Source organism: Ranitomeya variabilis, chromosome 7 (assembly GCF_051348905.1).
Source record: "Ranitomeya variabilis isolate aRanVar5 chromosome 7, aRanVar5.hap1, whole genome shotgun sequence".
NCBI lineage: Eukaryota > Metazoa > Chordata > Amphibia > Anura > Dendrobatidae > Ranitomeya > Ranitomeya variabilis.
In genome coordinates, this window is record NC_135238.1 from 106873851 (window position 1) to 106899252 (window position 25402).

Below are 25402 nucleotides of genomic sequence, written 5' to 3' on the forward strand. Positions count from 1 at the left end.
GCTATACGCCAGTCCTGTGGTACAGACCCTGTTATTATGGAGTCTTTAAAGATTAAAAATAATGGTCTATCAATGACTGTACTTAGTTCCTGCAGTACCCGGGGGTGTATCCCATCCGGGCCCGGAGATTTGTCAGTTTTAGTTATTTTTAGACGCCGCTGTACTTCCTGCTGGGTTAAGCAGGTGACATTTAATGGGGAATTTTTATCACTAGTCATTTTGTCTGCCATGGGATTTTCTTTTGTAAATACTGATGAATAAAAGTCATTTAGCATATTGGCTTTTTCCTCATCCTCATCCACCATTTCCCCCAGATTATTTTTAAGGGGGCCGACACTGTCATTTTTTAGTTTCTTACTATTTATATAGTTAAAGAATATTTTGGGATTATTTTTACTCTCTCTGGCAATGAGTCTCTCTGTCTCAATCTTTGCTGCCTTGATTTGCTTTTTACAGAATTTATTTAATTTTCTGTATTTATTTAATGCCTCCTCACTACCTACTTCCTTTAATTCTCTAAATGCTTTCTTTTTGTCCCTTATTGCGCCCCTTACAGCTCTATTTAGCCATATTGGTTTCCTTCTATTTCTAGTATGTTTATTCCCATACGGTATATACTGTGTACAGGTCCTATCCAGGATGCTAATAAACGTCTCCCATTTTCTTTGTGTATTTTTGTGTCTCAGGATATCGTCCCAGTTAATTGCACCAAGATCCTCTCTCATCCGTTGGAAATTTGCCCTCCTGAAGTTTAGTGTCCTTGTCACCCCCCTACTACCCATCTTATTAAAGGTTACATGAAAACTTATTATTTTGTGATCACTATTCCCCAAGTGACCCCCAACCCTTATATTTGATATGCGGTCTGGCCTGTTGGTTAATATTAGGTCTAGCAGTGCCCCCCTCCTTGTTGGGTCCTGAACCAGTTGTGAAAGGTAATTGTCTCTCATAGTTGTCAAAAACCGATTACCTTTGCTGGAACTGCAGGTTTCTGTTCCCCAATCTATTTCAGGGTAGTTGAAGTCCCCCATAATAATGACTTCTCCTTGAGTCGCAGCTTCATCTATTTGCTTTACGAGGATATTCTCCATTGCTTCCATTATTTTTGGAGATTTATAACAAATCCCTATCAGTAATTTATTATTTTTTCCCCCTCCCCTTATCTCCACCCACAGGGACTCTACATTTTCATTAAATTCACCTATATTATCACGCAGGATGGGTTTTAAGGAAGATTTTACATATAGACACACCCCTCCCCCTCGCTTATCTGTACGGTCATTTCTGAACAGGCTATAGCCCTGCAAGTTAACAGCCCAGTCATGGCTCTCATCCAGCCACGTCTCAGATATCCCCACCATGTCATAATTATGCTCCAACAACATTAGTTCTAATTCATCCATTTTGTTGGCGAGGCTTCTGGCATTAGTATACATGCACTTGATGTTACTCTCTGTACCTCTATTCTTTCTTAAATTACTAACTGTTCTAACCCCACCCCCCATGCCACCGCCACCCCCAACTTCCTTATTTGTGCCCAGGTCTCTATCTGCACTATCTTCCCCTCCTATAAAATGAATACCCTCCCCCCCAATCCCTAGTTTAAACACTCCTCCAACCTTCTAACCATTTTCTCCCCCAGCACAGCTGCCCCTTCCCCATTGAGTTGCAGCCCGTCCCTAGCGTAGAGCCTGTAGCCAACTGAGAAGTCGGCCCAGTTCTGCAGGAACCCAAACCCCTCCTTCCTACACCAATTCTTGAGCCACTTATTAACCTCCCTAATCTCCCGTTGCCTCTCTGGCGTGGCTGCATAGGCTGCATCTATAGTAAAAAGTTGGTCACACTTGTCAAACACTATGTTTGACAAGTGTGACCAACCTGTCAAACAGTTTTCCAAGCGATGCTACAGATCGCTTGGAAAACGCTAGCATTCTGCAAGCTAATTATGCTTGCAAAACGCTAGTTTTCTGCGGGTATATGCATGCAAATTCTGCATGCGATATACCCGCGGCAGGAGGTGCAGAATTGCCGCGGAACTTTCCGCGGCAATTCTGCTACGTGTGCACTTACCCTTAGAGTATCTAAAAACACTCTAGCCAGATGGATCAGGGAGGCGATCTCTCTCGCTTATACAGCAGGTGGCAACGAAGTTCCAGAGGGTATAAAGGCACACTCCACGTGGGCCGTAGCATCTTCCTGGGCAGAGAGGTCAGAAGTATCGATTGAAGACATATGTAAGGCGGCCACATGGTCTTCTCCATCTACCTTTCTTAGACACTACAGATTAGATCTGGGTAGTTCCTCGGATTTCACGTTTGGGAGAAGGGTACTGGAGGCTGTTATCCCCCCCTAATCTTCCTTACTTCTCTGAAAGTCTCTCGTTGTGCTGTCATGGCGACTGAATAAATACGTACGCTACTTACCTGGTAGCAGTGTTTTTTCAGGAGCCCATGACAGCACCCTTATATTCCCAACCCTATTCTTTTCTTGGATGATGCGACACTTTTTCGTTTTTCCTCTTCCATGTTCGCTCACATAATAAATTGTACATAATCGTATGCTGCATCTGTGTTACTAACCAAGGTGGTCCTCTCATGCTCTGGAACCAACTGAAGCAGGAGAGAGGTACCGCCCTTTTATGTCTGTAGGTTTCCTGTCCCTGAAGGGCGGATCCCCTCTCTCGTTGTGCTGTCATGGGCTCCTGAAAAAACACTGCTACCAGGTAAGTAGCGTACGTATTTTCCCCACCTAATAAATATATAAATTAATTAGCACCTGTACTCTTTCCTCCAATTTATTACCAGTCACTGCATACTCAACGCCCCCCACTATGTACCGCCCGCTTCACCAACTCATTATATTTTCAATACCCTTCCGCCCCAATTCATTATCATGTCTTCTCTCTCCCACCCTCTATTCATTACCAACAGCTCTACCCCCACATTCAATACATCATTTACTCCCCCACCCTTAACATTCATTATTATTTGCTCTTTCCCGATTATCATTTGCTCTCCCCTCCCCCATCTTTAAGTGAATTGCTGTTCCTCTTCCCTCACTCGCAATTCATTTGCAGTGTCCGTCCCCTCCCCACTTCATCATGTGCAGCCCCCCTCCCCCCACTTCATCATGTGCAGCCCCCCTCCCCCCACTTCATCATGTGCAGTCCCCTTTACCCCCACTTCATCATGTGCAAGTCCCCTTTACCATCATGTCATCCTTTGCAGTTGCTTTTAACCCCCCACTTCATGGTCAGTCCCCCTTTAACCTCATCCCCACATCATCATGTGCAGTCCCCCTTTAATCCCCTCACCACATCATCATGTGCAATCCCCCACATCATCATGTGCAGTCCCCTTTACCCCCATGTCATCCTTTGCAGTTTCTTTTAACCCCCACTTCATGTGCAGTCCCCCTTTAACTCCCCTCCCCACATCATGTTCAGTCCCTTTTAACCCCATCATCATGTGCAGTCCCCCTTTAACCCCCCTCCCCACCTCATGTGCAATCCCCCTTTAACCCCCGTCCCCACATCATCATGTGTGGTCCCCATTTAACCCCCACATCATCATGCGCGGTCCCCCTTTAACCCCCTCCCCACATCATCATGTGCAGTCCCCTTTAGCCCCCACCCCACATCATTGTGTGAAATGCCCATTTAACCTCACTCCCCACATCATCATGTGCAGTCCCCATTTAACCCCCACATCATAATGTGCAGTGCCCCTTTAGCCTCCTCCCCACATCAGTGTGAAATGCCCATTTAACCTCACTCCCCACATCATCATGTGCAGTCCCCTTTTAACCCCCCTCCCCACATCATGTGCAGTCCCCCTTTAACCCCCCTCCCCACATCATCATGTGCAGTCCCACTTTAACCCCCCTCCCCTCATCATCATGTGCAGTCCACCTTTAACCCGCCTCCCCATATCAAGTGTAGTCCCCCTTTAACCCCACTCCCCACATCATGTGCAGTCCCCCATACTCCTTCCCCCCATGTCATCATTTGCAGTTCCTCCTCCTCCCCTCACCCATTTAATTGATTTTGTACAGAAAACCAAAAAGTTTTGTATACTTACTCAGTCCCTCCCCAGCAGCGCGGCTCTGCCTCCTGCGTCCGGTACATGTTGGACGGCGCGTACGCGATGATGTCATCGTGTACGCGCCGTCACCCGACATGAAGTACACAAAAGACGGAGGGAGCATGAGCTGCACAGCCATCAAGGTAAGACGGCCATGCACAGCTCCAGGAAAGCTCCCGGGCCCAAGCGCCGACATGTGCGCCGCAGCACACACCACTTTGCTGCAGGATGGGGCCCGATGAACAGTAGCACATAAGCGGAGCCCTGGACCTGTGGGCGCCTCTCAGTACTGCTGTTCACCAGGCCCCATACAGCAGTAATGCCCTGATGGCGGCCCTAGCTGTCACACATTAAAAGACTTTTTTTTTTTTTGCACAAAATAGTTATTGCATCAACATATTTTGAGAGCTATCATTTTTTTCAGATTTCGGCCGACAGAGTCATGTGAGGTCTCATTTTTTGTGGGACGAGTTGACATTTTAATTCTTACCATTTTCGGGCACATGACACTTTTTGATCGCTTTCTATTCTGATTTTTGGGAGGCAGTATGAACAAAAACAAGCAATGCATGAATTCCTTTTTTGGGGGTGGGCGTTTATACTGTTCCGCGTGTGGTAAAACTGATAAGGCAGTTTTATTCTTCTGGTTACGACGATTACAGCAATACGTCAATTATTTAATTTTTTTATGTTTTGGCGCTTTTATACAATAAAAACGTATTTTATATAAAAAATAATTATTTTGCATCCTTTTATTCAAAGAGCTATAACTTTTTTATTTCTCCGCTGATGGAGCTGTATAGGGGCTTGTCTTTTGCGAGACAAAATGTCGTTTTCAGCTGTACCATGTTTATTTATATCCGTCTTTTTGATCTCGTGTTATTACACTTTTTGTTTGGATGTATGATGATAAAGCATTGTTTTTTGCCTTCTTTTATGGTGGTCACTAAAGGGGTTAACTAGTGGTATAGTTTTATAGGTCGGGTTGTTGCGGACGTGGCGATACCAAATATGTGTACTTATACTGTTTAGATTTACTTTTTTACTTTGTCCCACTATGGGACAGTCATTTTGTGCAGGCTGATCACTTCTATGGCATGCAGATGAATCAGCATGCTATATAAGCTGTCAGCGCTGCACTGACAGAGAGAGACTTGGTGATCATGCACTGCACATGATCCCCAAGTTTCCTAGCTCTGGTGACCCGGATGTCGTCATGACGACATCGGTTCACCATGGCAACATCGGGACTCCGCGTCACGCCACTGGGTCTCTGATGCAAACACAGAGGGGGCTGTCAGCCGCTGCGCCGTCTTCCGGAATTCTGCGATCGAACGCTGCATTTTGGGGGTTAAAGTGCCAGATATCAGCTGTCAGAATCAGCTAACATCTGGCAGCGTTCGGCCGTGATCCCCCCCGTGAACGCGGCCGAACACTGAGACGTACAATTCCATCCATGGTCAAATTGGCCCTGGTCACATGGACAGAATAGTACGTCTGATGTGAAAAAGGGGTTAAGGCTGTGTGCACACGATGCAGAATTGGTGCAGAATTTTCTGCACAAAATCTGCATCTCCTGGCAGAATCCGCAGCTGCGTTTTTTATGCGTTTTTTGCGCGGTTTTGATGCATTTTTTGTGCAGTTTTTGTGCAGATTTTACCACTGCGGATTTCTATTAATGGAGGTGTGCAGAAACGCTGCAGAAATGCACAAAAGTGGTGACATGCACTTCTTTGAAATCTGCAGCGTTTCTGCACGGATTTTTCTGCACCATGTGCACAGCTTTTTTTTTTCCCATAGATTAACATTATGGCTATGTGTACACGTTGCGGATTAGGCTTAGGAATTTCTGGTGCGGATTCTGTCTCTCCTGGCAGAAAACGCACCTGCAGTTTTTTGTGCTGTTCCGCAGCGTTATTTTGTGCGTTTTTGCTGCGGTTTTCTTGCGGATTTGCTGCGTTTTTTACCCATGCGGTTTTCTATAATGGAATGGGTACAAAAACGCTGCAGATTCACAAAAAAAGAAGTGACATGCTACTACTTTTAAACCGCAGCGTTCCCGCAGCGGATTTTCCGCAAAGTGTGCACAGCATTTTTTTTTCTCATTGATTTACATTGTACTGTAAATCAATTGCGGATCTGCAGCGTTTCTGCACCTCAAAAAAGGCTGCGGATCCGCAGAGAATCCTCAACGTGTGCACATACCCTCAAATGTACATCACAGTGCAGTTCTGCAGCGTTTCTGCTGCAGAAAAAAACGCTGCAGATCTGCACTAAATCGGCATCGTGTGCACATAGCCTAATACACTCACTATACACCATATTCACACATTTAATTAAAAAAAAAAAAGATCGGAGTGTTTAATTAATCTATAAAATGCTAGAGAAGTAAAACAATGCTAACTTGGTCATTGACATGACTAAATATTTATGGATCTACAGTAACTGTATGAAAACAGGTGCAAATGTGTTGAAAAATGCATCCATATTAAGTAATTATATTTTTACTTCCTATCCTGTGTTTGTACCTGTATTTCAATATTTGTAGCTCAGACACTGATGCAATATCATGTGACTATACTTTGTATGCACAGTGTACTGAGCATATCATTATTTCCCATGATAAATCAATGTTTTATAGTGTGCAGTACAATGAGAAATGTTTGTGACCTTGGTGAGTAGCTAAACTATGTTTTTTTTTTTGTCTTTATAGAGTCAGTTGGGTAGCACTCAGTCTACTGTTGTGATTGACAAGCACAGAGAATTGGAAAAGAAAGTGTGTGATATTAAGAATCGAGCTCTCGTAAGTGTCACTTGTTTTTTTAACTTGCATACCATAGTTACATAGGTTGAAAAAAGACATACCGTATATACTAGAGTATAAGCCGAGATTTTCAGCCCACTTTTTTGGGCTGAAAGTGACCCTCTCGGCTTATACTTGAGTCAGTGTCGGTGTGGGGTCGGCGGGTGAGGGGGAGCGGCGGCTGTGATATACTCACCTGTTCCTGGCGCGGTCCCTGCATGTCCGATGGATCCGGGCAGCTCTTCCTGTGTTCAGCGGTCACGTGGTACCGCTCATTACAGTAATGAATATGCACTCATATTCATTACTGTAATGAGTGGTACGTGACCGCTGAACACAGGAAGATGCTCCCGGAGACCATCTGACAGTGAGACGCTGCCAAGGACTGCGCCGGGAGCAGGTGAATATATCAGGGAAGGTGAGAATTGTGCGATAGTCACCTTCCTCGTTCCACCGCTGCGCGCTGCTCTGTCTTCCATCCTGTGCACTTACTGTTCAGGTCAGAGGGCGCGATGACGTGATTAGTGAGCGCGCCGCCCTCTGCCTGAACAGTCAGTGCAGAGGATGGAAGACAGAGCAGCGCACAGCGGTGGAAGGTGACTATCGCACGTGCCGGGGGCCTGAGCGAAGAGAGGTGAGTATGTGATTTTTTTATTTTAATCGCAGCAACAGCAAATGGGGCAAATGTATGGAGCATCTTATGGGACATATATGAGGAGCATCTTATGGGGCATAATGTGTGGAGCATCTCATGGGGCCCCTAATGTGTGGAGCATCGTATGGGGCATAATGTGTGGAGCATCTCATGAAGCCATAATGTATGGAGCGTCTCATGGGGCCATAATGTGTGGAGAATCTTATGGGGCATAATGTGTGCAGCATCTCATGAAGCCATAATGTATGGAGCATCTCATGGGGCCATAATGTGTGGAGAATCTTATGGGGCCATAATGTGTGGAGCATCTTATGGGGCCATCAACCTTTATGCAGCATTGTATGGGGCAAATGTTTCTATGGAGCATCTTATGGGGCCATTATTAACCTTTGTGCAGCATTATATGCGGTATATTTTAATATGGAGCATCTTATGGGGCCCATCATGAACTGTATGGAGCATTATATGGGGCTCCTGATGCAATATGGATATTCAAAAACACTTAACCTACTGATGTCTCAATTAATTTTACTTTTATTGGTATCTATTTTTATTTTTGAAATTTACCAGTAGCTGCTGCATTTCCCACCCTAGGCTTATACTCAAGTCAATAAGTTTTCCCAGTTTTTTGTGGCAAAATTAGGGGGTCGGCTTATACTCGAGTATATGCGGTAGGTCCATCAAGGTCAACCTTTCTCCACCACTTATAATTTTTTTTTGTCACTAAATGCGGGTTCATTGTAATGTGTATTGAGGAAATCGTCCAGCCCTCTTTTTAAAAGCTGTTATAGTTTCTGCCATGACTATCTCCTGTAGTAGGGCATGCCACAGTCTGACTGCTCTAACTGTAAAGAACCCTTTCGTAATTTAGCTGCCGGAATCGCCTTTCTTCCGCCCGTAATGAGTGACCCCTGATCCTCAGCGCGGTCCTTGGAAAGAACAAGTCATGTGCCACTCCTTTGTACTGACCACACATGTATTTATACATGTAAAGGAGATCCCCGCTGAGGCATCTTTTTTCTAAGCTAAACAAGCCCAACTTTTCCAACCTTTCATCAATTGAGAGGCCTTCCATCCCTTGTAATAATCTGATTGCCCATCTTTGCACTGACTCCAATTTCTGAATATCCTTTTTAAAATGTGGATCCCCACACTGGATCCCATATTCTAGATGTGGCCTCACCAGTGATTTATAGATGGATATCAATACATTGAGATCACAGGATTTTAGCTTTCTTTTTATACACCCTAAAATCTTGTTTGCTTTTGCTGCTGCTTAACATTGAGTACTGCTTCTCAGCTTTCTTGAACCGGAATACCGAAGTCCTTCTCCTGTTCTGTAGTCCCAAGTACACTCCCATTTAAGATATATGCAGCAGTAGGATTACTCCATCCCTGGTGCATTATTTTACATTTATCTACATTAACCCCTCAATGACCGCCAATCATTTTTTTTTACTGACCTGAGATTTAAGATAAAAGCTTCCCCCTACAGGTGACAATCCAGCAGCTGTCAGCTGAACACTATAGCTGACAACTTGCTGTATCAGCCACGATCAGTGTTAGCACCGCCCATATCTCCTTAACCCCTTAAATGCTGCTGTCAATAGTGTCTACATCATATAATTGGTTAATAGAGTGTGGTTTTTTCCCTCTTTTACCCCATCGGTACCCTGAGATCATGATTGTGTGGTCCTAATGTTTGCCATGGCAATTCACAGTCAAATAACTGCCTTAGTCTGCCGGCTATAGTGACCTGTTCAGAAGTTAGTGGCATTTAGGTGGTAAAAATTAATTTTATTAATTCCTGCTATGCCACATTGCATTAATTCCTGAAAATCAACTGAAGGGTAAATAAAATACCTGACCGCAGTTTTCAGTGTGTCAAGGGGTGCTGTTTTCAAAATGGTATCAGCTTTGGAGGTTATCCAATATATAGGACCCTAAAGTCACGTCAAACCTGGATAGGTCCCTCAAAAAATAAATTTCATAAAATTCCTGGAAAAAATGAAAAAGTAATGTTACATTTTTAAACCTTTCAAAAGACTAACAAACTAAAACAACATTTTACAAATGGTGCTGATGTAAAGCCGACATTTAGAAAATGTTATTTATTATTGTTTTTCTGTGGTATGTCTGTCTGGATTAACCCCTTAGTGACAGAGCCAATTTTGACCTTAATGAGTAGGCCAATTTTTACAATTTTGACCACTGTCACTTTATGAGGTTATAGCTCTGGAATGGATTCCACTGATTCGGAGATTGTTTTTTGTGACATATTGTATCTCATGTTGGTGGTAAAATTTACTTAAATTTGGCAAAATTTTAGAAAATGTAATAATTTTCAAACTTTTAATTTGTGTGCCTTTAAATCATAGAGTTGTGTCATACAAAATAGTTACTAAATAACATTTCCCACCTGTCTACTTTACATCAGCACAATTTTGGAAACTTTTTTTTTTGTTAAGAAGTTATAAGGGTTAAACGTTGACCAGCGGTTTCTCATTTTTCCAACAGAATTTACAAAACCATTTTTTTTAGGGACCACATAACATTGGAACTGAGTTTTGGAGGGGGGGTCAATATTACAGAAAATATCCAAAAGTGACACCATTCTAAAAACTGCACCCCTCAAAGTGCGTAAAACCACATTCAACCCTTCAGGTTCTTCACGAGAACTAAAGCAATGTGGAAGCGGGGATGCCCCTGCCACGGCTGGTGCGGTGTCTGAAGCCGCCACGGCTAGGACCTATGGGTCTGGAGCGTGAGCGGGGGGGAAGCGCAGCCACCACTCCGGATAAGAGATAGGGGCTTCCAGGACCTGGTGCGCACGAGGAGTGCCTGGCAAGATGGACGCCGCACCGGAAATGGTAAAACAACTTCCGGTTCGGGGCGGGCGAAGTGAGTGCATGAGGTGCACCAAGATGGCCCCGGAACCACAAAGCATCATTTCCGGGTCCCTGACAGCGCACGCATGCGCAGAAGGAAAGGAAAAAAAAAAAAAAAGAGAAGTGCTTCCTCAGCAATGCAGCCGCAAGGTCTAAACCAGTAACTATACATAGACTACCAACCTGGGATTTGAATCTAGTCTTGTCAGCTTTAACAGAATTCCCGTTTGAGCCTATAGAATCAATACCCCTGAAGATTATATCATTTAAAACTGCCCTCCTGATAGCCCTAACATCGGCCCGCAGATTAAGTGATCTCCAAGCCCTGTCTGCAAACCCTCCCTTTACACAAATCCTGGATGATGAGGTTGTACTAAAAACCGACCATGCCTATCTACCAAAAGTAGCGTCCACATTCCATGGGTCTCAGGAAATAATCCTTCCTTCCTTCTGTCCAGACCCTAGGAATAAGAAAGAAGAAAAGTTCCACACATTAGATGTGAGAAGATGTCTAGTTCAGTATCTAAATTCCACTCAGCAGCATAGGAAGGAAGGGTCTCTTTTTATCTGCTTCCAGGGACCCAGGAGAGGACTCAGAGCCTCTAAAGGCACTATAGCACGTTGGATAACAGATGCGATAGCCTTGGCGTACTCGTCCACAGGGAACGCCGTTCCAGAGGGTCTGAAGGCCCACTCTACAAGAGCTATGGCAACCTCCTGTGCCGAAAGGTCGGAGGTACCATTAGATCAAATTTGTAAGGCGGCCACCTGGTCATCACCTTCAACCTTTTTTAGACACTACCGCTTAGACCTAGCCTCTTCCTCTGACTTAACCTTCGGAAGAAGGGTTCTGCAGGCTGTGGTCCCTCCCTAAGCAACAATCTCTGCAATTCTCTCTGGTGGTGCTGTCATGGGGGACTGAGAAAAGCATAGTTACTCACCGATAACGGTGTTTCTCAGAGCCCATGACAGCACCTGCTTATTCCCCCCCCTCATCACGTGTGCGATGAGCACATTCTTTTGTATGAAATGTGTTTTTTCTATATAGACACGGTGTTCACTTGTTAAGCAATTTGATAAAGTTGTATATTTTTTGTTGTGACTAACCTGGAGGACCTCCGATGCTCTGTAAAAAAAAACTGATGCAGGGGAGAGGTACCGCCCTTTTATCCTGAAGGGCGGATCCCCTCTCTGGTGGTGCTGTCATGGGCTCTGAGAAACACCGTTATCGGTGAGTAACTACGCTTTTTACTTTTTTCACCAAAAATTAACATTAGACCTAAACTTTTTTTTATTTTCACACGAGTAATGGGAGAAAATTTGTTGTGCAATTTCTCCAGAGTACGCGGATACCCCGTATGTGGGGGAAAGCCACTGTTTGGGCGCTTGGCAGAGATCAGAAGGGAGGGAGCACCGTTTGACTTTTTGAACTGGCTGGAATCAATGGCAGGCGCCATGTCGCGTTTGGAGACCCCCTGATGTACCTAAACTGTGGAAACCCCCCAATTCTATCTTCAACCCTAATGCAGCCCTAACCCCATCCCTAACTCTAGCTCTATCCCCATCCCTAACCGTAACTGCAAAGAATAGAAAAAATATTTTTTTTTATTACTTTTACCTAACTAATGGAGTGACAAAGTGGGGGTTTGATTTACTATTTTTTTTATTTTGATCACTGTTATAGGGTCTATCACAGTGATCAAAATGAACCAATAGGAAAAATCTATTGTTGCCGGGTACCGACCGACAAATCTTGGTGGGCGCACTGTGCATTCGTCCGCCATTTTCTTCCAGGATTGTAAGGAGAGAGGGAGACACAAGCACAAAATAGGGTCTTATTCCACAATTAGAGTAAGCGGTTTGACAAAAAACTGCTCACCTGTTATTAGGTATTCAAAGCATGTGTACATAAGGGCTGCCGCAGATCCACAAGTCGGTCACTGACTGCATGAAACAGAACTCTGCAAAGGAATAAGTGGATTTTGTCCGCGCTGCCCAAATTATGAGATTCCAAAAAGTTATTAAAGTTCGACAGTGGTTTATTTTACACGTTTCAAGGTTTTTTGCAACCCCTTCTTCAGGAAATACCACCTAAGCTCCACACAGCAGATAACAACAGCAACTGGACTCCAAACACCAGACGTGGCTGACGCAGAGCACTGCTCCTGTTAGGCTGGTCCCAAGAAAGGAACTGTATCACCAACAGTCAGCTGATTCATCAGGTGACATTTTAAAGGATTGTGGGAGTGGTCAACACCTGCATCAGCTGACCCAGCAGCACTGCAGTAACATCAGATTGTCAGCAGGGGAAAGAAACTGACATTAACCCCTGATGGTCCAAAAGGAAAAAAAAGTTTAAACTGAGTGGAACCAGAGCTGCCACGAATCCAAAATGGATCGTGACAGTTGGCTTGTCAATCACAATAATTACGGCGCCATCTTTGGTGTGGCATTACTGTGATTGGCTGGCCTTCCATCATCATAGGGACTATTTAAAGGCTGCTGGCGCCATCTTGCGCACATTGCAGCTGGAAACCGCTTCGGGAAAGCGTAGTTTCAGGGTAGGGAGTGCAATGTGAGAATCTCGCATCAATACCGCTGGCTCTTGGGAACAGAGCATTAAGCTGCATAGAAATACATGCAGCCGAATGCTCCGGTCCCGAGTGCCGGCGGCAGTGCCGGGTATTGATGCAAGAGACTCGCACGAGTTTCTCGCATTGCACTCGCAAAGTGTGATCCCGGCCTTATAGTGAGCGTTGTTTATTCCAAAAAGCTATTTTAAGAGCTGAAGATTGTGAAGAGATTACCGTCCTTGTTTGTTAGGTGGAGATTTCAGTAGGGAGAGATTTAATTAGAGGGAGAATGAAAGGCAGCCATCTGGGTGTTCTCATCATTGTAAGTACCGTACATGCTGCAGATTTATGCAATTTTCCACTGTGTTCTATAGTAGTATTATGAACAGACTGAGATTAAGGTGAAATAAGGAGGGTTTCATCCACTACCAAAATCTAAAAATCTGCTATTTGTAGAGGGAAATAACAGTAGTACCAGCATATATAAAACAATTTTTTTTGAGAGCTACGTAATATTGCTGTGTAACAGCCTATATTTTTTTTTTTTTATCGCAAAATAATATTCCTCGCTGGCAGCATATAGTAATATCCATTTTAAAATTTAATTGCTAAATAATATTCTTCGTTCAATTCTTAACCCCTTTCTGACGTCGGACGGAATAGTACGTCCGACGTCAGTATCCCCGCTTTGTGGTGGGCTTTGGCAGTAAGCCCACCTCAAAGTCGCGACATGTCAGCTGTTTTCAACAGCTGACATGTGCCCGCACTAGGCGCGGGCAGAATCGTGATCCGCTCGTTCCTATAGACTTGTTAAATGCCGCTGTCAAACTGACAGCGACATTTAACAAGCTCTTCCAGCCATCGGGCTGGAATATGCGCACTGCTGACTCCCGTCAGTGATCGGGAGTCAGCAGTGCATCGGCATGACAACCAGAGGTCTGCTAAAGACCTCAATGGTTGTTGATGCCATATTGCTCTGAGCTCCACCCTGTGGTCGACGCTCATAGCAATGCTGTAATTCTACTACATAGGAGCTATCTGAGCATCGCTCCTATGTAGCTGAGCGAATCGGGCTATGCCAGTTTCTAGCCTCCCATGGGGGCTATTGAAGCATGGCAAAAATAAAAAGTTTTAAAAAAACATGAAAAAAATAAAAAAATATAAAAGTTTAAATCACCCCCCTTTCGCCCTATTCAAAATAAAACAATAAAAAGAAACCAAACATACACATATTTGGTATTGCCACTTTCAGAATCGCCTGATCTATCAACAAAAAAAAGAACTAACCTGATTGCTAAACGGCGTAGTGAGGAAAAAAAAATTAACCCCTTCATGACCCAGCCTATTTTGACCTTTATGACCTGGCCATTTTTTGCAATTCTGACCAGTGTCCCTTTATGAGGTAATAACTCAGCAACGCGTCAACGGATCCTAGCGATTCTGAGACTGTTTTTTCGTGACATATTGGGCTTCATGTTAGTAGTAAGTTTAGGTCGATAATTTCTGCGTTTATTTGTGAAAATAACCGGAAATTTGGCGAAAATTTTGAAAATTTCGCAATTTTCACAATTTGAATTTTTATCCTGTTAAACCAGGGAGTTGTGACACAAAATAGTTAATAAATAACATTTCCCACATGTCTACTTTACATCAGCACAATTTTGGAAACAACATTTTTTTTTGCTAGGATGTTATAATGGTTAAAATGTGACCAGTGATTTCTCATTTTTACAACAAAATTTACAAAACCATTTTTTTTAGGGACCACCTCACATTTGAAGTCAGTTTGAGGGTTTTATATGGCTGAAAATACCCAAAAGTGACACCATTCTAAAAACTGTACCCCTCAAGGTGCTCAAAACCACATTCAAGAAGTTTATTGACCCTTCAGGTGTTTCACAGCAGCAGAAGCAACATGGAAGGAAAAAATGAACATTTAACTTTTTAGTCACAAAAATGATCTTTTAGCAACAATTTTGTTATTTTCCCAAGCGTAAAAGGAGAAACTGGACCACGAAAGTTGTTGTCCAATTTGTCCTGAGTATGCTGATACCTCATATGTGGGGGTAAACCACTGTTTGGGCGCACGGCAGGGCTCGGAAGGGAAGGCGCGCCATTTGGCTTTTTGAATGGAAAATAAGCTCCAATCATTAGCGGACACCATGTCGCGTTTGGAGAGCCCCTGTGTGCTTAAACATTGGAGCTCCCCCACAAGTGACCCCATTTTGGAAACTAGACCTCCCAAGGAACTAATCTAGATGTGTGGTGAGCACTTTGAACCCCCAAGTGCTTCACAGAAGTTTATAACGCAGAGCCATGAAAATAAAAAATAATTTTTCTTTTCTCAAAAATTATTTTTTAGCCCGCAATTTTTTATTTTCCCAAGGGTAACAGGAGAAATTTGACCCCAAAAGTTGTTGTGCAGTTTCTCCTGAGTACGCTGATACCCCATATGTGGGGGTAAACCACTGTTTGGGCACATGCCGGGGCTCGGAAGTGACGTTTTGAAATGCAGACTTTGATGGAATGCTCTGCAGGCGTCACGTTGCGTTTGCAGAGCCCCTGATGTGCCTAATCAGTAGAAACCCCCCACAAGTGACCCTTTGGAAACTAGACCCCCCAAGGAACTTATCTAGATGTGTGGTGAGCACTTTGAACCCCCAAGTGCTTCACAGAAGTTTATAACGCAGAGCCGTGAAAATAAAAAAATCATTTTTCTTTCCTCAAAAATAATTTTTTAGCCCACAATTTTTTATTTTCCCAAGAGTTACAGGAGAAATTGGACCCCAAAAGTTGTTGTCCAGTTTCTCCTGAGTACGCTGGTACCCCATATGTGAGGGTAAACCACTGTTTGGGCACACGTCCGGGCTCGGAAGGGAGATAGCACCATTTGACTTTTTCAATGCAAGATTGGCTGGAATCAATGGTGGCGCCATGTCGCGTTTGGAGACACCCTGATATGCCTAAACAGTGGAAACCCCTCAATTCTAACTCCAACCCTAATCCCAACCCTAACCCCAACACACCCCTTACCCTAGTCTTAACCCTAATTCCAACCCTAACCCTAAGGCTATGTGCCCACGTTGCGGATTTGTGTGCGGATTTTTCGGCACAGTTTTTGAAAAATCTGCAGGTAAAACGCACTGCGCTTTACCTACGGATTTACCGTGGATTTCCAGTGTTTTTTGTGTGGATTTCACCTGCGGATTCCTATTATGGAGCAGGTGTAAAACGCTGCGGAATCCGCACAAAGAATTGACATGCTGCAGAAAATACAACGCAGCGTTTCCGCACTGTATTTTCCGCACCATGGGCACAGCGGATTTGGTTTTCCATAGGTTTACGTGGTACTGTAAACGTGATGGAAAACTGCTACCAATCCGCAGCGACCAATCCGCTGCGGATCCGCAGCCAAATCCGCACAGTGTGCACATAGCCTAATTCTAACCCTAATTCCAACCCTAGCCCTAATTGCAACCCTAATTCTAACCCTAATTCTAACCCTAGCCCTAAGTGCAACCCTAGCCCTAAGTGCAACCCTAAGTGCAACCCTATCCCTAAGTGCAACCCTAACCCTAAGTGCAACCTTAAGTGCAACCCTAACCCTAATTCTAGCTCTAATTCTAACCCTAACCCTAAGTGCAACCCTAACCCTAAGTGCAACCCTAAGTGCAACCCTAACCCTAAGTGCAACCCTAACCCTAAGTGCAACCCTAACCCTAAGTGCAACCCTAACCCTAAGTGCAACCCTAAGTGCAACCCTACCCCTAACCCTAACCCTACCCCTAACCCTAATGGAAAAACAAAAATAAATATAATTTCTGTATTTTATTACTGTCCCTACCTATGGGGGTGATAAAGTGGGGGGTTTATTTACTATTTTTTTTATTTTGATCGCTGTGATAGAACCTATCACAGCGATCAAAATGTACAGGGAACGAATCTACCGGCCGGCAGATTTGGCGGGCGCACTGCGCATGCACCCGCCATTTTCCAAGATGGCGGCGCCCATGCGAGAAGACCGAGGACACCGGGACTAGGTAAGTATGGGGGGGGTGCGATCGGACGGGGGAGGGGCGTAGGTGAGAGGAAGGCGTTTAGAACAGGACGGAGGGGTAGGGAACACTGACGGCGGCTGCAGATTGCCGCCGCCAGTCGGTGGGGGGGCCAAATCGGGGTCTCCAGCCATGGCCGATGCTATTGCAGCATCGGCCATGGCTGGATTGTAATATTTCACCAATTTTCATAGGTGAATTATTACAGATTGCTCTGATTGGCTGTTTCACTTTCAACAGCCAATCAGAGCGATCGTAGCCACGGGGGGGCGAAGCCACCCCACCCTGGGCTGTAGTACCACTCCCCCTGTCCCTGCATGTCGGGTGAAATTGGAGTTAACCCTTTCACCCGGCCTGCAGGGACGCGATCCGGCCCTGACGCATATGCTGCGTCACAGGTCGGATTGGCACAGGTTTTCATGACGCATACACTGCGTCAAAGGTCGGGAAGGGGTTAAAACGCCAGAATTACGTTTTTTTGGTCGCCGTAACATTGCATTAAAATGCAATAACAGGCGACCAAAAGAACATATCTGCACCAAAATGGTATAATTAAAAGCATCAGCTTGGCACGCAAAAAATAATCCCCCACCCGACCCGAGATCCAGAAAAATGGAGACGCTACGTGTATCGGAAAATTGCTCACATTTTTTTTTTTTTTTCAAAGTTTGGATTTTTTTCACCAGTAAGATAAAAAATAACCTAGACATGTTTGGTGTCTATGAACTCTTAATGACCTGGATAATCATTATTGTCAGCGTTAGCATTTATTGAACCTAGCAAAAAAGCCAAACAAAAACAAGTGTGTGATTGCATTTTTTTTGCAATTTCACCGCACTTAGAATTGTTTAATAGTACACGACATGGTAAAGCAAATGGTGTCGTTCAAAAGTACAACTTGTCCCGCAAAAAATAAGCACTCACATGGTCGTATTGACAGAAAAATAAAAAAGTTATGGCTCTGGGAAGGAGGGGAGCGAAAAACGAAAACGCAAAGCCGAAAAAATCTCCAGGGATTAAGGAGTTAAAATTAGTGATGAGCGAATATACTCGCTACTCAAGATTTCCCGAGCACGCTCGGGTGTCCTCTGAGTATTTGTAAGTACTCAGAGATTTAGTTTTCAGCGCCGCAGCTGGATGATTTACAGCTGCTAGCCAGCATAAGTACATGTGGGGGTTGCCTGGTTGCTAGGAAATGCCCACATGTAATCAAGATGGCTAACAGATGTAAATCATTCAGCTGCGGCGCTGAAAACTAAATCTCTGAGTACTTACAAATACTCTAGCCCTGGAAATGTTGCCGTTTCGGCGTGAGAACTGAGTCTTTCCGCGACCTCTTGGCCATGGCAGCCCCAAGGTACTCTGTTCCCAGTTGACAGTATTTTTCCCGGTGTGCCGTCCCCGTTTTACATAAGCACGTGTTACACAATATCAGCCGTGCTCTGGCCAGTGCAGTCACAGGGAAGGTCCACCTATCCACAGACATGTAGACAAGTTCTTGTGTGCAAGGACAATTAATTTCCCTGACCACACACTAGGTTAACCCGGTGGAGTCTGGGACAGAGTCAAAGGCTGGGACATCATACATCTTGCCCACACCAAAAATAGCGGGCCCAACTTCCATCAGGGTTTCAGTCTCCTCGTATTTCATTTCCTGTCTCTCCTCATCCGCAGCGAAACTAGCCTCCCCATCACTCCCCAGCTGGGAAATCTGCAGCACTGCTTGGCAAAGCAGCAGCACGCTCTGCTGAAGCTCATCTGTTTAGGTGATAATGCTCACAACGCAGCTGAGCTGTTGAAAGGGATAAAAGAACAGACCGATCAGTGACTCTCCCCGCTGAACCTCCAACCAGGTCTGGCTGTGTGCGATAATGGGCGTAACTTGGTGGCGGCTTTAAAGCTCTGCAAGCTGGTACACGTTCCATGCATGGCCCACGTGCTGAACTTGGTTGTACAGCGGTTTTTAAAATCATACCCTGATTTGTCTGACCTACTTGCCAAGGTACGCTGTGTCACCGCACATTTCTGAAAGTCTTCTCTGGCTTTCGCCGGTCTAGCTTCGCTGCAGCAGCGCTTTAATTTGCCTCATTACTGACTGATTTGTGACTTTCCCACATGCTGGAATTCGACCTTCCATATGTTAGCAAGGCTTAGTGAGCAGCAGAGAGCAGTCTCTGAATTCCAGCTTCTCAATTCCCGTCAGAGTAACCCTCAGCCCCCACACATAACAACTGCCGAGTGGGTGTGGATCGCTGACCTATGTGAGGTTTTTTAAAACGTTGAGTACTGCACCAAGATGGTGAGCGCTGATGACGCTATTATGAGCGTAACCATCCCACTGCTCTGTCTGTTAAAATGTTCCCTGCAGAATCTGAAAGAGGAAGCTTTGAATGCAGAGCAGGAGGCTATGAAGCAAGATTGTGCAGTGGCTGATACCACACAGCCCAGCCTCACACAGTATTCTCAGGCCACATTGAGTGATGAGGAGGAACAGGATTTTCTGCTCTGTGCTACAGAGGCGACTCCCAATCCCAGCTTCATGTCTATCCAGCATGGATGGTCGGAATGGAGGAGGCTATGCGGTGTGAGGAGCAGAAGAGGGTTGTGTTCTTCCTGGTGAGGACACTGAATGTTTGACTCTTTGCAGTCTGACACACATAGCAGAGTTTGTGTCCAGATGCCTTTCCCTAGACCCTCGCGTGAAGCACATTTTGTCCAACATGAAATACTGTCTGTGCTCATTTCTTGACCCATGGTACAAGGAGAAATTTGCTTCTCTAATGTTGGAGGCAGACGTGCCCTTTTCAGTGCATGCATGCCAGAGGGCTGTAGTGGAAGACTTGTTCAAAAGTTTACCCTCAGACAACTCTGGTGGCTCTTTTCGCCCACAAGGTTTCTAGGTTTAGGGCCAAAAGCACCAGGTGCAACTCGGGAAGGGGGGATGTCCACTAACGACCATTTTCATGAGACCGTTCCATCAGCAAGGGCTATGTGTGGGTGTAACTATAACGAGGAGGGAGAAGTTGACCAAAATGGTTAAGGACTACTTAAGTGACCATATCAGTGTCATTCCTGATTCTACAGTGCCCTTTAACTATTAGATGCCCAAGCTGCACACTTGTCCCGACCTCTCCTTGTACGCCTTGGAGGTGCTGCATTGCCCTGCCCCGAGAGTGTTGTCTGAGTGGGTTTTTAGTTCAGCAGGTGCAATCATAGGGAATAGGACACTCAGCTGTCATTGGAAAATGCAGACAGGCTGACTCTTCTAAAATTGAACAAGGAGTTGCTTTCCTCCGAATTTGTAAGCCGTACGGATGACAGCAACATTATGTAAATGCAGGGCAATTTTTTTTTTTTTTTTGGTAAGTTGTCTTAACGTTCATCTGTTACCATCCAAAAAGATTTTGTTCAGGAAATCAATTCCTCCTCCTCCTACTTATGCAACAAGTACTTAGTGTTCATCTTTGTATACCCCACGTGGGTATTGTTTTGTACTTTTTTAAATCTTTGAACATTATGCAATGGTGAAACTTGTACTCTCTGTCTCTACCTCTTGTATTAACTGCTATGTATATTGTGATGTCCCCATCACGGCATCTTTTCGCTGGTTTGAGAGAGACCCCTTGGGTAAGAGATCTTTTGTAATAACTGCAAAATGTATTATGAGGTCCCCACCACAATATCTTTCAGCGTGTATGATAATGCCTTCTCTGGGTAATTTTTGGAAACCTTTGTACATTGTGCAATGGTCAAATTTTTAATCGCAATTTCTGTATATTCTATTATAATTTTTTTTGTTGTGTTGCCCTTCTCACAGTCTCTTTAAGCATGTATCTGGTGGCCTGATGTTGTTTTTTGGGTCTGCACATGGACATTTTGGAACATATGGTTGTGCTCAAATGTTTACATACACCAGCAGAATTTTTGCTTTCTTCGCCTTTTTTCAGAGAATATGACTGATAACACCAAAACCTTTTCTCCACTAATGGATAGTAGTTGGGTGAAGCCATTTATTGTCAAAGTACTGTGTTTTCACTTTTTAAATCATAATGACATCCCAAAACATACAAATGACCCTGATCAAAATTTTACATACCCCATTTCTTAATACCGTATAGTGCCCCCTCTAACATCAATGACAGATTGAAGTCTTTTGTGATAGTTGTGGAGGAGGTTCTTTATTTTCTGAGATGGTAAAGCAGGCCACTCTTCTTGGCAAAAAGTCTTCATCTCCTGCAAATTCCCGGGCTGTCTAGCTTGAACTGTGCGTTTGAGATCTCCCAGAGTGGCTCAACGATATTGAGGTCAGGAGACTGAGATGGCCACTCCAGAACCTTGTCTTTGTTCTGCTGTAGCCAATGACAGGTCGACTTGGCCTTGTTTTTTGGATAGTTGACATGTTGGAACGTCTAAGTACGTCCCATGCACAGCTTCCGGACTGATGATTGCAAATTTGCCTCCAGTATTTGCTGATAACGTGCTGCATTCATCTTTCCTTCAACTTTGATCAAGTTTCCTGTGCCTTTGTAGCTCACACATCCCCAAAACATCACAATGCACCTCTATGCTTTACAAATGTGTTCTTTCTTCATAGGCCTTGTTGACCTTTCTCCAAATGATCGTTTTTGGTTGTGGCCAAAAAGTACAATTTTGGTCTCCTCATTCCAAATTACCTTGTTCTAGAAGTTTTGAGGCTTGTCTCTGTGCTGTTTTGCGCATTGTATGCAAGATATTTTGTGGCATTTCTTCAGTATTGGCTTTCTTCTGGCGACTTGACCATGCAACCCATTTTTTTTCAAGTGCCTCCTTATTGTGCATCGTGAAACAGCCACACCGCTAGTTTTCAGAGAGTTCAGTATTTCAGCTGAGTTTTTCTTTGCATCCTGAACAATTTTCCTGGCAGTTGTGGATGAATTTTTTGTTGGTTTACCTGACCGTGGTTTTGTTTATACAGAGCCCCTGATTTTCCATTTGTTAATCACAATTTGAACGCTGCTGACTGACATTATCAATTCCTTTTCATATCTTTTCATATCCTTTTCCGGTTTTATACAGTTCAACTACCTTTTTCCGTAGATCCATTGACAATTCTTTTGCTTTCCCCATGACTTACAATCCAGAAACATCAGTGGCTGGATGAAAGATGCAAGAGCCTGTCTGGATCCCAGAAACTCCCTCAGCTTTTATGCACACACACTGATTACAAGCAAACAGGTCACTTATGGGTTGAACTAGATGGACTTACAGTCTTCCTTCAACCTTAATAACTATGTAACTATGTAACAGGTGAGGATGTTACCTTTAGTAGCCAGTCAAACCCATTTGTGTCAACTTCTGTGCATGTTATCAGGCCAAAATCACCAGGGTATGGAAACTTTTGATTGGGGTAATTTGGTTGTTTTCGGTTGTCGTTATGATTTAACCCCGTTATTCGCAGGGGTGGTTTGCATGTTAATGACCAGGCCAATTTTTACAATTCTGACTACTGTCCCTTTATGAGGTAATAACTCTGGAACGCTTCTATGGATCCTGGTGATTCTGACATTGTTTTCTCTTGACAAATTGCTTCATGATAGTGGTAAAATTTTTTTTTTTTTTTTTTTTTTGTGTGAAAAAAACAGAAATTTGGTGAAAATTTTGAAAGTTTTGCAATTTTCCAAATTTGAATGTTAATGCCCTTAAATCACACAGATATGTCATACAAAATACTTTATAAGTAACATTTCCCACATGTCTACTTTACATCAGCACAATTTTAGAACCCCAATTTTTTTTTGTTAGTAAGTTATAAGGGTTAAAAGTTAAACAGTGATTTCTTATTGTTACAACACTATTTTTTTTTAGTTAGGGACCACATCACAGTTGAAGTCAAGTTGAGGGGTCTTTATGATAGAAAATACCCAAAAGTGACACCATTCTAAAACCTGCACCCCTCAAGGTTCTCAAAATCACATTCAAGAAGTTTATTAACCCTTCTGATGCTTCACAGGAATTTTTGGAATGTTTTTTTTTTTAAAAAACATTTAACTTTTTTTCACAAAAAAATTATTTCAGATCCAAATGTTTTTATTTTCCCAAGGGTAAAAGGAGAAATTGGACGCCAAAAGTTATTGTGCAATTTGTCCTGAGTACGCTGATACCCCATATTTGGGGGTAAGCCACTGTTTGGGCGCATGATAGAGCTCGGAAGGGAAGGAGCGCCGTTTGACTTTTCAATGCAAAATTGTCTGAAGATGAGATCATACGCCATGTCGCATTTGGAGATGTGCCTAAACAGTGGAAACCCCCACAAATGATACCATTTTGGAAACTAGACCCCCAAGGAACTTATCTAGATGTGTGGTGAGCACTTTGAACCCCCAAGGGCTTCACAGAAGTTTATAACGTAGAGCTGTAAAATTAAAAAAATCATATTTTTTCCACAAACTTTATTATTATTATTATTATTATTATTATTATTATTATTATTATTATTTATTTATATAGCACCATTAATTCCATGGTGCTGTACATGAGAAAGGGGTTACATACAGGGTTATAGATATAATTTACAGTAAACAGGTTTACAGTGACACACTGGTACAGAGGGGAGAGGACCCTGTCCTTGCGGACTTACATTCTATGGGATAGTGGGGAAGAGACAGAAGGTAGGGGTGAGGCGGCAGCTGCTCTGGCGGTGGTGAGGCGGCGGCTCGGTTATTGTAGGCTTTCCTGAAGAGATGGGTTTTCAGGTTCCGTCTGAAGGATCCGAGGGTGGTGGATAATCGGACGTGTTGAGGCATGGAATTCCAGAGGATGGGGGATATTCGGGAGAAATCTTGGAGGCGATTGTGTGAGGAACGAATACGTGTGGAGGAGAGTAGGAGGTCTTGGGATGAACGAAGATTACGTGAGGGAAGATATTGGGAGATTAGTTCAGAGATATAGGGAGGGGACAGGTTGTGGATGGCTTTGTAGATCAGTGTTAGTAGTTTGAACTGGATTCGTTGGGGGATTGGGAGCCAGTGGAGGGATTTGCAGAGGGGAGAAGCAGGGGACTAGCGAGGAGAGAGGTGGATTTGGCGGGCAGCAGAGTTGAGGACAGACTGGAGTGGTGCAACAGAGTTAGCGGGGAGGCCACAGAGGAGGATGTTGCAGTAATCGAGGCGGGAGATGATGAGAGCATGTACAAGAGTTTTGGTAGATTGTGGGCTGAGGAAGGAACGGATTCTGGCAATATTTTTGAGTTGGAGGCGGCAGGAGGTGGCAAGAGCTTGGACGTGAGGTTTGAAGGACAGGGTAGAGTCAAGAGTTACCCCGAGGCAGCGGATTTCAGGAGCGGGAGAGAGCGTGATGCCGTTTACCATAATAGATAGATTGGGTAAGGGGGATACGTGAGGTGGGGGAAAGATGATGAATTCGGTTTTGTCTACATTGAGTTTTAGGAAGCGAGAGGTGAAAGAGGAGGATATGGCTGACAGACACTTCGGGATTCTGGACAGCAGGGAGGTGACATCTGGGCCAGAGAGGTAGATCTGAGTGTCGTCTGCATACAGGTGGTACCGGAAGCCATGGGACTTTGAGTTGTCCTAGGCCAAGGGTATAGATGGAAAAAAGTAGGGGTCCTAGGACAGAGTCAACGGTATCGGGGATTCCCAGCCAGTCTCCCATGCTGGTACTTGCCCAGCCTCAAGCTGCTTAGCGTTTGCGATCTGACGAGGGCAGGCACATTCAGCTTAGAATGGCCATTGACAAGACTAGGACAGAGCCTTGAGGGACTCCAACAGAGAGAGCGGGATGAGGAGGTAGTGTGGGAGTGGGAAACGCTAAATGTGCGGTTGGATAGGTATGAGGCAATCCAGGACAGGGCGAGGTCTTTGAGGTCTTTTAGTCCCCAATTTTCTATTTCCCAAGGGTAACAGGAGAAATTGGACCCCAAAAGTTGTTGTCCAAATTGTCCTGAGTATGCTGATGCCCCATATGTGGGAGAAAACTACTGTATGGGCACATGTTAAGGGCTCAGAAGGGAAGTGGTGACGTTTTGGAATGCAGACTTTGATGGAATGGTCTGCAAGCGTCATGTTGCATTTGAAGAGCCCCTTATGTGCCTAAACAGTGGAAACCCCCTACAAGTGACCCTATTTTGGAAACTAGACCCCCCAAGGAACTTATCTAGATGTGTGGTGAGCACTTTTAATCCCCAAGTGCTTCACAGAAGTTTATAATGTAGAGCCGTAAAAATAAAAAAAAATCATATTGTTTTCACAAAAATGGTCTTTTCGCCCCCAATTTTTTATTTTCTCAAGGGTAACAGAAGAAATTGGACCCCAAGACTTATTGTGCAATTTGTCCTGAGTACGCTCGTAC

The 25402-nt window shown here is 44.2% G+C and overlaps 1 protein-coding gene and 1 pseudogene across 3 annotated transcripts in view; one reads left to right on the top strand and one right to left on the bottom strand.

Moving 5' to 3' along the window:
- The window catches only part of STAT1 (signal transducer and activator of transcription 1), a 2295457-nt gene that overhangs the window by 274375 nt on the left and 1995680 nt on the right, over positions 1-25402 (top strand). For all 3 annotated transcript variants that reach the window (XM_077275645.1, XM_077275646.1, XM_077275644.1), the window contains exon 5: positions 6796-6885. In XM_077275645.1, coding sequence (XP_077131760.1) covers positions 6796-6885 — 90 coding nt within the window. The remainder of the gene's footprint in view (positions 1-6795; positions 6886-25402) is intronic.
- Positions 24670-24788, bottom strand: LOC143786399 (5S ribosomal RNA; annotated as a pseudogene).